Source organism: Erythrolamprus reginae, chromosome 2, assembly GCF_031021105.1.
Source record: "Erythrolamprus reginae isolate rEryReg1 chromosome 2, rEryReg1.hap1, whole genome shotgun sequence".
Lineage (NCBI taxonomy): Eukaryota > Metazoa > Chordata > Lepidosauria > Squamata > Dipsadidae > Erythrolamprus > Erythrolamprus reginae.
Window position 1 is genome coordinate 342,484,976 of NC_091951.1, and position 15,631 is coordinate 342,500,606.

At 42.7% G+C, this 15,631-nt stretch overlaps 1 protein-coding gene across 1 annotated transcript in view; it reads right to left on the reverse strand.

Moving 5' to 3' along the window:
* MAPK4 (mitogen-activated protein kinase 4) overlaps window positions 1-15,631 on the reverse strand; it is a 109,415-nt gene that overhangs the window by 27,038 nt on the left and 66,746 nt on the right. Inside the window, 1 exon segment of the mRNA XM_070743564.1 lies at window positions 3,799-3,943. Within this exon segment, the coding sequence (XP_070599665.1) occupies window positions 3,799-3,943 (145 nt within the window).

A 15,631-nucleotide genomic window follows, 5' to 3' on the forward strand; every position in this document is an offset into this window, starting at 1 on the left:
GTTATCAACTGGGAGTCCTGTGACCTTGGTTCGATTCTTGGCGTCTCTTGGCTTGTGGCCTAGAAGCCTGGAAGACTTGGGGGAGGCGTGGGTTTTATTATCTCCAGAGTTGTTTTTGCCAGCAAGAATCCTGTTTTATTGCCTGGCCTTCATGAAACCTCTGTGAAACTGCATCGTGTTCCTGTCTGTAAGAACAGTTTTTGTTACCTGTGTTTGCTTTCCAGTATATAAACTGCCTTTGCTTTTTACCAGTGTGTCTGGCTACTCTTTTTAGTTGATGTTGGCGTCTGGGGGGACCCAGACAGAACAACAACAATGATAAAAAACAGCATGTAACAATCCAATTAATAAAACAACTAAAAACCCTTATTATAAAACCAAACATAAACACAAACATACCATGCATAACTTGTAATGGCCTAGGGGAAAGGAATATCTTAACTCCCCCATGGCTGGCGGCATAAGTGAGTCTTGAGTAGTTTACGAAAGACAGGGAGGGTGGGGGCAGTTCTAATCTCCGGGGGGACTTGGTTCCACAGGGCCAGGGCCGCCACAGAGAAGGCTCTTCCCCTGGGGCCCGCCAAACGACATTGTTTAGTCGACGGGACCCGGAGAAAGCCAACTCTGTGGGACCTTATCGGTCGCTGGGATTCGTGCGGTAGCAGGCGGTTCCAGAGGTAATCTGGTCCAATGCCATGTAGGGCTTTAAAGGTCATGACCAACACTAACCACTGTACCACATGACTCTTAAAACAATCACATTAGATTTGGAACAAAATAAAGTTGGGAGGGAACCTGGAGGTCTTCTAATCCAGCCCCCTGCTCAAGCAGGAGATTCTATACCAATGATGGCAAACCTATGGCACGGGTGCCACAGGTGGTACGTGGAGCCATATTTGCTGGCACATAAGCCGTTGCCCTAGCTCAGCTCTATTGTGCATGTGTGTGCCGGCCAACTGATTTTTGGCTCGCACAGAGGTTCTGGGAGGGTGTTTTTAGCTTCCAGAAGCCTCCAGAGGGATGGGATGTCGCCATTTGGGGAAATTGACATACCCCTAGCTGTTCCATTTCATGAATGGTTTGTTTGATTGTATGACTGTTTTATAACGGGCTTTTTATAATTGTTTTTAATATTAGATTTGTATTTCTGTATTATTTGTTGGGAGCCACTCCGAGTCTTCGGAGAGGGGCAGCATACAAGTCTAATAAATTATTATTACTATTACTATCTATTACTATTACTATTATTATTATGCAAAATGGAACTAGCCACAATGGAACAATCAAAGCCCCAACAACACACAACATAGGCCCTTCCTCTATTGGTCTCAACACCCTAACAAGCCGTACCACGTCGCGGTCCAAGGGGGACTAAGTCAGGCCTGATAAGCCAATGCATCTCAACCCCCCACCCCCCCCAGAGCTGGGAGAGTGTGTTATTTAGAACTGCTATTGAAACAGCTGTTTGGAGAAGCTATCAGGGCAGCAGTCCAAGGCTATGACACCAATTTGGAAGGCTCCTCTTGGCTACCCAGCAGGAATAATGATGCTTCCCAAAGTGGTGCTGAGCAGATGGAAAATGAAGGCATCGTGATTAACAGAGTGGAAAACTAGGCAAGGTGATGTCTTATTACCAGGACATGTCCTTGACTTTCTGTGTTTTGGGTCCGGCTGACTGAGATATAGATATGTGTCCCTTGAAGAGCTTAAGGAAGGGGAGGGGGTGGAAAATAAAAGAAAGTGGAGGGGAAGGGAGGAGAGGAGAAGAAAGGGGAGGGGAGAGAAGATGGAGAAGGGTGGAGGAGAGGAGAGAGAAGATGGAAAAGAAAGGAGAGTCGGGGAGGGGAGGAGAAGGGAGGGGAGGAGAAGGGAGGGGAGGAGGAGAGGAGGAGAGAAAAGATGGACAAGAAAAGAGGGGAGGGGAGAAAAGGAGAAGGGAGGAGAGGAGAGAGAAGATGGAGAAGAGAGGAGAGGAGGAAAGGATGGAATGGAGGGGAGGAGAGAGAATATGGAGTAGAGAGAGGGGAGGGGAGGAGAGGATGGATTGAAGGGGGGAGGAAAGGAGAAGAGAGAGAAGATGGAGAAGAGAGGAGGGGAGGAGAGAAGAAGAGAGAGGAGGAGGAGAGGAGAGAGAAGATGAAGAAGAGAGGAGATGATAGGAGGAAAGGATAGAATGGAGGGGAGGAGAGAGAATATGGAGTAGAGAGAGGGGAGGGGAGGGGAGGAGAGGATGGATTGAAGGGGGGAGGAAAGGAGAAGAGAGAGAAGATGGAGAAGAGAGGAGGGGAGGAGAGAAGAAGAGAGAGGAGGAGGAGAGGAGAGAGAAGATGAAGAAGAGAGGAGATGATAGGAGGAAAGGATAGAATGGAGGGGAGGAGAGAGAATATGGAGTAGAGAGAGGGGAGGGGAGGGGAGGAGAGGATGGATTGAAGGGGGGAGGAAAGGAGAAGAGAGAGAAGATGGAGAAGAGAGGAGGGGAGGAGAGAAGAAGAGAGAGGAGGAGGAGAGGAGAGAGAAGATGAAGAAGAGAGGAGAGGATAGGAGGAAAGGATAGAATGGAGGGGAGGAGAGAGAATATGGAGTAGAGAGAGGGGAGGGGAGGGGAGGAGAGGATGGATTGAAGGGGGGAGGAAAGGAGAAGAGAGAGAAGATGGAGAAGAGAGGAGGGGAGGAGAGAAGAAGAGAGAGGAGGAGGAGAGGAGAGAGAAGATGAAGAAGAGAGGAGATGATAGGAGGAAAGGATAGAATGGAGGGGAGGAGAGAGAATATGGAGTAGAGAGAGGGGAGGGGAGGGGAGGAGAGGATGGATTGAAGGGGGGAGGAAAGGAGAAGAGAGAGAAGATGGAGAAGAGAGGAGGGGAGGAGAGAAGAAGAGAGAGGAGGAGGAGAGGAGAGAGAAGATGAAGAAGAGAGGAGAGGATAGGAGGAAAGGATAGAATGGAGGGGAGGAGAGATAATATGGAGTAGAGAGAGGGGAGGGGAGGAGAGGATGGATTGAAGGGGGGAGGAAAGGAGAAGAGAGAGAAGATGGAGAAGAGAGGAGGGGAGGAGAGAAGAAGGGAGGAGAGGAGGAGAGGAGGAGAAGATGGAGAAGAGAGGAGGGGAGGAAAGGATGGAATGGAGGGGAGGGGAGGAGAGAGAATATGGAGAGGGGAGGGGAGGATGGATTGGAGGGGAGGGGAGGAAAGGAAAGAATAGGAGAGAGAAGATGGAGGAGAGAAGGGGAGGGAGAGGAGAGACAATATGCAGAAGAGAGGAGAGAGAAGATGGAGAAGAGAGGAGGGGAGGGGAGGATGGAATGGTGGCGAGGAGAGGAAAGGAGAGGGGAGAGAAGATGGAGGAGAGAGAAGATGGGAGGGGAGGAATGGAATGGAATTGGAATAGACTAGACTAGGCTAGATTAGACTAGACTAAACTAGAAAAATAAAATAGAGGAATGGAATTCAACAGAACAGAACAACTTTAATGGACAGGTGTGATTGGACACACAAGGAATTTGTCCCCAGTGCATAAGCTCTCAGTATACATACAAACAAGAAAGTAACATTAAAAATAAGATACCAATGGGAGAAGATAAGAAAAGACAATAAGGATAATAGCTGTACAGCCATACTAGATGGGTAAATATCCTTAGACATAAGACAATACGGCGGGAATTAGGTGTTCAGCAGAGAGATGGCAAAACGGAAAGTCCACAGAGGGCTCTTCTTATGTTCTTATGTTCGTAAAGCTGCTAAGAGTTTTTAACGCTCCATTGGGAAACCAAGCATATTGATAAAAAGAAAATTGGAGACTTACCAGCAAAAAGCATCTTTCCCGTAAGCATCTCTGCCAGGATGCAGCCAGCTGCCCACATGTCGATAGCTTTGGTGTAGTTGTTGGGCGAAAGGAGCAAGCGGGGAGATCGATACCATTTGGTCACCAGGCCTTCGGACAGGTAACCCTGAAAGAGGGAGGGAAATTCCCGCATCAAGATAACACACAGGTATTGAACGATTCTGTGAGAATGCAGGGGATGAAATTGGCTAGCTATATAGGTAAGAGAGGGAGGCAATGGACATGCTAAAGAGAGAGAGAAGGAGGGAGGGAGAGAGAGAGAGACAGAGATAGAGAGAGAGACAGAGAGACAGAGACAGAGAGAGAGCGGGACAGAGAGAGAGAGAGACAGAGAGAGAGGGACAGAGAGAGACAGAGACAGAGAGAGAGGGACAGAGAGAGAGACAGAGAGACAGAGAGAGAGAGAGAGAGGGACAGAGAGAGAGAGAGACAGAGAGAGAGGGACAGAGAGAGACAGAGACAGAGAGAGAGGGACAGAGAGAGAGAGAGAGAGAGAGAGGGACAGAGAGAGAGAGAGAGAGAGAGACAGAGAGACAGAGAGAGAGACACAGAGACAGAGAGACAGAGAGAGACAGAGAAAGAGACAAAGACAGAGAGAGAGAGAGAAGAAACCCTACCCATGTATAAGTCTGTAGAGATTCTCAATCATCTAGATCTGGGGTAGGCAAAGTTGGCTCTTCCATGACTTGTAGACTTCAACTTCCAGAATTCCTGAGCCAATCATGCTAGCCCAGGAATTCTGGGAGTTGAAGTCCACATGTCATAGAAGAGCCAACTTTGCCTACCCCAGATGCAGGTCACAGTTCTACAGACATGCACGTTGTTAATGTATGAGCAGAGTAATCCTTGTTTACCAAGGTTGTGCACAAACAGAAACGTTTGGATTGAGATTAGTTACTCAGCCACATGCAGATATACTAACCTGAATTAAAGTTTACTTTGAGAAATAACATATTCAGATAAACAGTCTAAACTCAGACACAAAATAAGTCAGAATAATAATCCAAATATTACCAAGTACATTGTCTTTCTTAACAGTTGTCTTTGTCATAATCAGCAAACAAAAATATCAAGTTTAAACTACATGTTAGCTGAAGTACATAACTACAATGTGACGGGGGTGGTGGTGGTGGCTTAAAGGTCATGTGACTGACTTAAAGGTGACCAACTTGATGATGATGATGATGATGATCATCATCATCATCAACATTATTTATTAGATTTGTATGCTGCCCCTCTCCGAAGACTTGGGGCGGCTCACAATAACAATAAACAATACGGTACAAATCCAATAATTAAAACTAAAGTTAAAAACTCTACTATCATTAAAAACAGTCAACACTACCCAATCATAACCACACATACATCTTACTAGCCAAAGGGGATATATAAATTACCCAATTTCTGGTGACATAGATAGATCTTCAGAGACTTGCGGAAGGTGAGGAGGGTGGGGGCAGTTAAAATCTCCGGAGGGAGTTGATTCCAGAGGACCGAGGCCACCACAGAGAAGGCTCTTCCCCTGGGGGCCACCAAACGACATTGTTTAGTTGACCGGCCACAGAGAAAGCCAACTCTGTGGGACCTGATCGGCCACTGGGATGTCACTCACGTCAAGGGTTAGTGTTAGTGTTAGGGTGCCTGGCCTCTCCTAGCCTCAAAGAGATACAATTTCCCTATCTATTTACTATTACTGAACATCCAAAATACCGGTATACTATTTAATTCTTGGTATATATACCACATGTGTACATACATATTACACACAGGCACACAAAAAAAATTTTTTTTTATTTATTTATTAGATTTGTATGCTGCCCCTCTCCGTAGACTCGGGGCGGCTCACAACAGCAATAGAAAACAGTTCATAACAAATCTAATAATTTTAACAATTAAAAAAGAAAACATTAAAATCCCCGTTATTAAAACATACATACACAGAGACATACCATACTTAAATTGTATAGGCCCAGGGGAGATGATTCAATTCCCCCATGCCTGACGGCAAAGGTGGGTTTTAAGGATTTACGAAAGGCAGGGAGGGTGGGGGCAGTTCTAATCTCTGGGGGGAGCTGGTTCCAGAGGGTCGGGGCCGCCACAGAGAAGGCTCTTCCCCTACTATATAAACTGTATGTGTATGTACACACACACACATGCATAAGTTCTTCTAAAATTATACACGTTCAACCTCATTTGCTGCAATAGGAAAAACATACCTAGAACCCGGATGGGAAAAAAAGAAAACAATTCAATTTTTTTTTACTGGTTCTGCATACCTGACCAAACTTTTTCTACCCGTTATGCGTACCTGGCCATACCCGTAGGAACCCATCACCTCCACCCAGAATCGGGCAGGGAACCCCTTACTAAAGTTTTTGAAGCCCACCCCTGCTTTACCAGTATGAGTTAGGCCTTATGCAAGATTCTCTCCTGTTATTCCATAAAGCGGTAGGCGGGCGTTAGCCAAGATAATGCATCTGTTTTCTCTCTGCCTTGCTCAATGCCAATAATTTCCATACACCCCGTGCTTTATCATTATTAATTGATAAACAGCAGAGCAATCTGTTGCCTTCTTACCGAAAAACTAATTTTGCTTTAACAGCTGGCTGGAGACACTCTCTTACACGCATCGCTGCTTTCAGAAAACACCCAGGTATAAAAAAAAGATACAGTTCAAACGAAGGGCATGTCGGGCTGCTTTCCTACAAAACCAGTCTGAAAATGAGCCACAATGATCTTCAGATTCACCAACCTTGTAACACTCGCTAAAGAGAAAAGTCTACCTGATTCCATTGCAAAGGACAAAGGAGTCCATGAATTGCATGCTGTATGAACCCATTTATAAACAAGCTTACTTAAAAAAAAATATTTATTAAACATTGTTGTGGTTAGCTCTGGCCCAGCTCCTGCCCCAAGGACTGTGGATGTGGGGGAGACATCCACATGCTGCAGGCCTGTTTTGCCCCCGGTGGAATCTGCTGATGAAGGCTCCTCTGACCAAGAAGACATGAGTGACAGGGAGGAGGAGAGTGTGGCAGACAGCTCAGAAGGAGATCAATTATCTAGCTCTTCCTTGGATTCGGAACAAGAGTTAATGATACAGCCACACATGCGGAGAGCGATGCATAGGCTTGCACCAACTGCTTTCATCCAGCAAATCCATTCCTGTCTTGAAGAGCAAGACCATGAGAATAGTAATAGTATTACAATTTTTGAGATACTCTAAGTACCCATAATCTCTGAATCCTAAAGTATGATTTAGGCATTGGCAGAATTAAGAGCCTCTACAATTAGTCCTTTACTTATGACCACAATTGACCTCGAAATTTCTTTTTTTAAAAATTAAAAATCATTTTTATTTAAATACATATATACACCCAACATGTAAAACAAAACAATAACATTTAAAAAGAAAAAAAATAAAATTGGATGAATGTTGTGGTTAGCTCTGGCTCAGCTCCTGCCCCAAGGACTGTGGATGTGGGGGAGACATCCACATGCTGCAGGCCTGTTTTGCCCCCGGTGGAATCTGCTGATGAAGGCTCCTCTGACCAAGAAGACATGAGTGACAGGGAGGAAGAGAGTGTGGCTTACAGCTCAGAAGGAGATCAATTATCTAGCTCCTCCTTGGATTCAGAACAAGAGTTAATGATACAGCCACGCATGCGGAGAGCGATGCATAGGCAACAACAACTGAGAGATTATTATCAAAGAAAATGAGGCCACCTGTGGTTGGGTGGGGCTGTGGTAATTAGTGAGGCTGCTATAAACAGCAGCCTGTGGGTTTGGCCATTGTGGAGGATTATCTGATTGTTGTGTTTCGTGACTGCTTTACTGACTTTGACTTTTTGTGTGCTGATTTTTCCCAGCTTTGAAACTAAACCAGAGCAATGCGTGTTTCACTTTGTGAAAGAAGAAGGACTGTGAATTGCTTCACAACTGCAAGCTAAGTATCACAAAACTGATAAGGGACTTGTACCAATTACCAGTTTGTTTGGAGACGAGTGCTCTTTGCTATACCAAAAGAGGCTTAGTTTATGTGAATTTTCATTATAAAGAACATTGTTTTGAATTTTCAAACGTGTGTGTGTCTGAAATTTGTATCTGTGAATTTTTGGGAGGTGTCTACCAGAGAGCCCGACAGAACAAAATATATACATTAAAAAGATTACAAAGTAAACAATATAACATAAAGTAAAAAAGAAAAAGGAATGAAAATACAGTGGTACCTCTACCTAAAAACGCCTCTACTTACAAACTTTTCTAGATAAGAACCGGGTGTTCAAGATTTTTTTGCCTCTTCTCAAGAACCATTTCCCACTTACAAACACGAGCCTCCGAAACTGTGACCGGAAAAGGCAGGGAGAAGCCTCCGTGGGGCCTCTCTAGGTAGGAATCTCCTGGGAGGAAACAGGGCTGGAAAAGGTGGGGAGAAGCCGCCGTGGGACCTCTCTAGGAATCTCCTCGGAGGAAACAGGGCCTCCACCCTCCCTGTGGTTTCCCCAATCACATGCATTATTTGCTTTTACATTGATTCTGATGGGAAAAATTGCTTCTACTTACAAACTTTTCTACTTAAGAACCTGGTCATGGAACGAATTATGTTTGTAAGTAGAGGTACCACTGTAGATCTAAAGTTGTAGCTAAAGCAAGAAGGGATGAAGGGAGGGAAGAAAAGGAGGAGAAGGAAGGAAGGAGGGAAGGAAGGAAGGAAGAACAGGGGGAGGGAGGGGAAAGAAAGAAAGCAGGAGGGAGGGAGGAATGATGGAAGAGAGGGGGAAGAAGGGAAGAAATAAGGGAGGGAGAGAGGGAAGGAGGGAGGGAGGGAGGAAAAGAAAGAAAGGAGGAAGGAAGGAAGGAAGAACAGAGGGAGGGAGGGAGGGAAAGAGGGGAAAGAAAGAAAGAAAGAAAGAAAGATAGATAGATAGATAGATAGATAGATAGATAGATAGATAATGGGAGGAAGGAAGGAAGGAAGGAAGGAAGGAAGGAAGGAAGGAAGGAAGGAAGGAAGACTGGCTTTCTTGCAGTTTCAAATACATCTGAATGCTGAAATAAATCAGTTCAGCTCTTCAACAACGTTGATGTCAAGGCATCACAAGCATCAGTGACTGGTTTTGAATTTTTGAAAAGCTTTTCTGTGGAAGTGATCTGGGATCAAACCCTTAAAAGAATTGTTAATGGATCTGTTAAATGCAGAGACACCAAGCTTGGAAGAGTGTGTACTATAAAATGCTAAGCACCAGATTCATAACAGCCACTTGGCAGATTAAACAAAGCAGAAACAAGTTCTATGGTTAGTTATACAATTAGCTTGTTGCCACCATGGGAAAGACTTTCCAAAGTCTGAAAGCAACTCTTCCAAAACCACCATATGGCAACACAAAAGAGAGAGGTGATAAAAAAAAAGGAGTGATCTTGTCTTTATTTATTAAGTGAAGCCTTCCAAGATAAGATATGTCTTGGTTTCTGGGCTTTGTGGATTTATTCCAGTGATGGTCAGGTACGCAGAACAGGTAGAAAATTTTTGATTTTTTTTTCTTTCCCCCCCCTTCTGGGCTCTGGGTATGTTTTTCCTATATTTATTTATTTATTTATTTATTTATTGGGTTTGTATGCCGCCCCTCTCCGTAGACTCGGGGCGGCTAACAACAGTAATAAAAAACATCATATAAATCCAATACTAAACAACTAAAAAACCCTTATTGTAAAACCAAACATCCCTACAAACAAACATAGCAGTAAATGAGGTTGAATGTGTATAATTTTAGGGTGAGGGTGTATGCGTGACTTATTTTGTGGGTGTGGTTTGCCAGCCATGTGACCAGATGGGAGTGGCTTGATGATCACGTGACCAGGATGACTTAAAGGTCATTTGCCTGGCTTAAAGGTGGCCAACTTGATGTCACTCACATCAAGGGTTTGGGTTAGGGTTAGGGTGCCCGGCCTCCCCTGACCTCAAAGAGATACACTTTCCCTATCTATTTACTATTATTGAACATCCAAAATATACTGTTTAATTCTATGTATATATGCCTTATGTGTACATACATATTACACACAGGCACACAAAAATATACATTATCTATTATATAAACTGTATGTGTATGTAGACACACAGAGCTCTTCTAAAATTATACACATTCAACCTCATTTACTGCGATGGGAAAAACATACCCAGAGCCCAGAAGGGAAAAAAAGAAAAAAAAATTGAATTTTTTTCTACCATTTCTGCGTACCTGACAGTACCTGTAGGAACCTATCACTGACGATAATTAGATTTTACCACTAAACAGAGGGCAAACCATCTTCTACCTCAAGTATCCCAGCAACCAGTCAGGTTCCACAGAGTTGGCCTTCTCCAGGTCCTGTCAGCCAGGCAATGACATCTGGCGGGGCTTAGGGGAAGAGCCTTCTCTGTGGTGGCTCCGGCCCTTTGGAATAAACTCCCTCCGGAGATTTGTACCACTCCAACCCTCCTGGCCTTCCATAAGGCTTTAAAAACTCACCTTTGCTGGCAGGTCTAGAACTGTTGAGCCCCTAACATTTAGCTCTGGCTGATTATATGAATGTAAAATTTATAATGGGATGACTGCCTTTAAGAATTGGGGTTTTAATTAAAATAAAGGAATTATTTATTAGGTTTTGGAATTTTGTAATTTGGCTAATTGGGCACTATTAGGAGATAATACCTGTTTGGTTGGTTTTCTTTTGGTTTTTTTCCCCTTGAATCGGTCACTGAAAGCTGCTTGGTGTTTTTTTTCCAAGAGGTTTCTTATTAATGGGCGATTATCATTTAAAAAAGGTTTTTGAATATATGTGAAAATTGATTTAGAAGAGATATGGACAAATTTGAAACTTTATAGCCTAATCAGCTTGAGATAACTAAAATACTGAACAGCTTAAAAGAGGTTTTAGTTTACAGTATTTTTGTATAACATAAGAAAGTGAGCAGCTATTTTTTTATCCAGATGTTAAAAGATAAGGTGGCAGCACTGGTTTGCGTGTACCAGAATTTGTAAAATGAATTTAATACAAAGCAACCTGATGTTATTGGTATTTTTAATTGTATTGTGATTGGAGAGAGAAAAAAAATTGGGGTTTTAGATTTACATTTCAGTTTTAGATTCCTTATATGTTCCTTTCTTGTGTTTATTTTTGTTGAGAGCCACCCTGAATCTATGGAGAAGGGCGACATAGAAATCTAAATAACGAATAAATAAATAATACTAAGTGCAATCTCAGTGAAAGGGGGGGGGAACCCAACCATCCTTAATCATCTCTATGATTAAAGATAATTTGCACCACAACATATTAAAAACAACAACTGAGGCATAATCTAGAACTGAACACACTCAAAACCATAGAAATGGTGGTAGACTTTAAGAGAAACCCTTCCACCCTTCCACCTCTCACAATACTAGACAACACAGTATCAACAGTAGAGACCTTCAAATTTCTAGGTTCTATCATATCTCAAGACCTAAAATGGTCACCTAACATCAAAAATATCATCAAAAAAGCAGAACAAAGAATGTTCTTTCCGCGCCAGCTCAGGAAGTTCAAACTGCCCAAGGAGCTGCTGATTCAGTTCTACAGAGGAATCATTGAGTCTGACATCTGCACCTCTATAACTGTCTGGTTTGGTGCTGCAACCCAACAAGACCGACACAGACTTCAGAGGAGAATCAGAACTGCAGAAAAAACAATTGCTGCCAATCTGCCTTCCATTGAGGACCGATATACTGCACGAGTCAAAAAGAGGGCGGGTAAAATATTTACTGACCCCTCACATCCTGGACACAAATTGTTTCAACTCCTACCCTCAAAACGTCGCTACAGAGCACTGCACACCAAGGCAACTAGACACAAGAACAGTTTTTCCCCGAACGCCATCACTCTACTAAACAAATAATTCCCTCAACACTGTCAGACTTTCTACTAAATCTGCACTTCTATTCTACTAGTTTTCCTCATCATTCCTATCACCCATTTCCTCCCATGTTGACTGTATGACTGTAACTTGTTGCGTATATCCTAAGATTTTTATTAATATTGCTTCTTCATTGCTTATTTGACCCCGATGACAATCATTACGTGTTTTACCACATGATTCTTGACAAATGTATATTTTATTTTATGTACGTTGAGAGCATATGCACCAAGACAAATTCCTTGTGTGTCCAATCACACTTGGCCAATAAAAATTCTATTCTATTCTATTCTATTCTATTCTAAAGCACCACTTCTATTTCCCCTTTGCCCCTTTGCTCTCCTTTATAACTGGGCATGACCAATCACTGAGCCTTGCTTTTGGAAAAAGCCACTTAATTTTATTTTTTTTCTGTTTTCCTCCTCACTGGGTTTGGCAAGTCATTGAGACTGCTTTGCCAGAGCTCTTTACAGGCAGCTTTGCAATTATTCTCCCCCCTCTCTCCTATTCTAATTGCTAATGTTCCCTAAAACAAAAAGAATTCTAAAAAGCGCCACCATATATGGGCCGCTAATGCGTTTCCAGACACTCTCCAGCGTCCAAGGAGTTTCCATGGATCGCTTCTCCTTCTTTGCCAGGAACTCATTCATAAAACGAAAACAAAGTCTTTTTTTTCCCAGGGATATGCTGGGAATGGGCCTATGGATCACACACCCTTGGCACCTGCCAGGTTCGCTGTTTTTAAAGAATGTTTATTTGAATAAAATGAATGGGGTGGTGGCATTGCTCAAAAACAATTTCACTCGGATTCCGTTCCAGGGGTGTTGCTTGAAGTGGAGACCACAAAGGTTCTTAGAAAAGAAAGGAGATTTTAGCAGAGTGTATACAACAGAGATGGCGAATTTTTTTTTCTCAGGGGCCAAAAGGGCAGACGAATGCGCGATAGCCTCCCTGCTCCCCTCTGCTGCCCCCCAGCGCACATGCACAGAAGGTGGGAGTTGCTGATACCACCACTACCAGTGCGCTTTAGAAACATAGAAACATAGAAGACTGACGGCAGAAAAAGACCTCATGGTCCATCTAGTCTGCCCTTATACTATTTCCTATATTTTATCTTAGGATGGATATATGTTTATCCCAGGCATGTTTAAATGCAGTTACTGTGGATTTATTAACCACGTCTGCTGGAAGTTTGTTCCAAGGATCTACTACTCTTTCAGTAAAATAATATTTTATTTTATTCAATAAAATAATATTTTATACAAAATTGGTCTGTTCCTTTAAATTGCACAGAAAAAAAACAGCTCCACATTTTCCACAATGGCCTTTCTAATTTTTGACAGATGGCCATCATTTTTCCCCCTCAGCTTCTTCTTCGAACTAAATACAGCCATTCATTCCATATTGGCTGTTTTTCCAGAGACATCCAATTGCCTCCATACTGAATGCTACGCTGTGTTTTCTCAGAATGTTTTTCTTGTGCCAAAGGTGAAGTGATGCCACATGGGCTGAGTATCTGTTGGCTCAATTATTAAATGTCACCGGAGACTGATCTTCTAAGTGGCTCCTGATTTTAGCCAAGACAGCTGAAACTAAGAGAAAAATCCACTTGGAAATAATATTTTCAGTTACCAGATTTCTGCTGCCCCACAGCTATGATATTTTACAGTTTTATGGTATCTGTCTATCTATCTATGGTCTATCATCTATCTATGTCTGTCTATCTCTCTGTCTGTCTATCATCTAGCTATCTATCATCCATCCATCCATCTATCTATCATCTATCTATGTCTGTCTATCTGTCTGTCTGTCTATCATTTATCTATCATCCATCCATCCATCATCTATCTATTATCTATCTATCTATCTATCTATCTATCTATGTCTGTCTGTCTGTCTATCATCTATCTATCATCCATCCATCCATCCACCCATCATCTATCTACAATCCATCTATCCATCCATCATCTATCTATCATCTATCTATGTCTGTCTATCTATCTACCTATCTATCATCTATGTCTGTCTGCCTGTCTGTGTCTGTCTGTCTATTTGTCTGTCTACCCACCCACCCACCCACCCACCCACCCATCCATCCATCTATCTAGCTATCTAGCTATCTAGTTATTTTATCTATCATCTAGCTATGTCTGTCTGTCTGTCTATCTATCAATCATCTATCTCTCTATCATCTAGCTATGTTTGTCTGTCTGTCTGTCTATCTATCATTTATCTATCTATCATCTAGCGATGTCTGTCTGTCTGTCTATCATCTATCTATCTATCATCTAGCTATGTCTGTCTGTCTGTCTATCATCTATCTATCTATCATCTAGCTATGTCTGTCTGTCTGCCTCTCTGTCTATCTATCATCTAGCTATCTATCACCTAGCTATGTCTGTCTGTCTGCCTCTCTGTCTATCTATCATCTATCTATCTATCATCTAGCTATGTCTGTCTGTCTGTCTTTCCGTCCATCCGTCCATCTACCTACCTACCTACCTACCCACCTGATGTATGACCACAACTGGAGAGGGGCGGCATACAAATCCAATAAATCAAATCAAATCAAACTGAACCCAAAATTCATGTCATTAAGCAAGACATTTTTTAAACAAGCCTTGCCCAATTTTAAACCTATCATGTCACAGTTCTAAGTGAATCACTGCAGTTAAGTTAATAACATGGTAAAATGAATCTGACCTTCCCATTCAATTTGCTTGCCCACAGGTCACAAAAAGGGATCATATCGCCCTAAGATACTGCAACTGTCATGAATATGAACCATTTGCCAAGAATTCTTGAGCCAAGCCATCCATGTCAAGTCATAAAAGATCTGTGGCTCCCCACCTCTGGCCTTGATTAAAGACAATTTTGATTGAATCTTGATTAAGGAATCATATTTCTGATGAAGAGCTGGTAGGGTCCCACTAAAACCATTTGGCCTAATGACAGCAGCAAGAATCGCCTTTGCGCAGAAGTGGAAAGGATCTACCATATATTTCGGAGTATAAGACGCACTGGAATTTAAGACGCACCTTAGTATTTGGGGAGGAAAATAGGGAAAATAATCTGCTTACCAGATATTCACCTGGCTAGCATCCATAGTCTGGTCAGCTTCAGCACATTATTTTAGCCCCTGGTTAGGGCTTTAAAAAAAACCTTATTCAGAGAGAGTAACAATGAAAGAGCTTGCAAGCCAGTAAGAGCTGGGAACATCGTTAGCACCTGGTTAGGGCTGGAAAGAAACCTTTGGAGCAAATAGAGCAATGAAGAAAAACTACAAAGATGACTTGGAAAACATTCTTTGCAGACAGTAACAATGAAAGAGCTTGCAAGTGGGTAAGAGCTGGGAACATCGTTAACACCTGGTTAGGGCTGAAAAGAAACATTTGGAACAAGTTAGAGCAATGAAAAAAAACCCGCAAAGACTTAGGACTTGGAAAACATTCTTTGCAGAGAGTAACAATGAAAGAGCTTGCAAGTGGGTAAGAGCTGGGAACATCGTTAACACCTGGTTAGGGCTGGAAAAAAACATTTGGAACAAGTTAGAGCAATGAAAAAAAATCCTGCAAAGACTTAGGGCTTGGAAAATGTTAAATCCTATGTAAATAAGTTGAATCCTTGTACAAGCTGTCTCCGGGCAGATAATGTAAATAATAAGAGGTCGCGTCTGATTGGTTCAGACGCATGACAGTTCTCTTTTGGCGGGAGCCGCGAAAGTATAAATAGAGCGGCTTTTCTCATTGACAGCAGACACGTTCCCTGCTGAATGTCACTTTCCTAAAAAGAGCTAAATAAAGGAACCATCATTGAACCTGCCTGTCTCAGTATTCTTCACTGGCGACGACGGACGGAGGA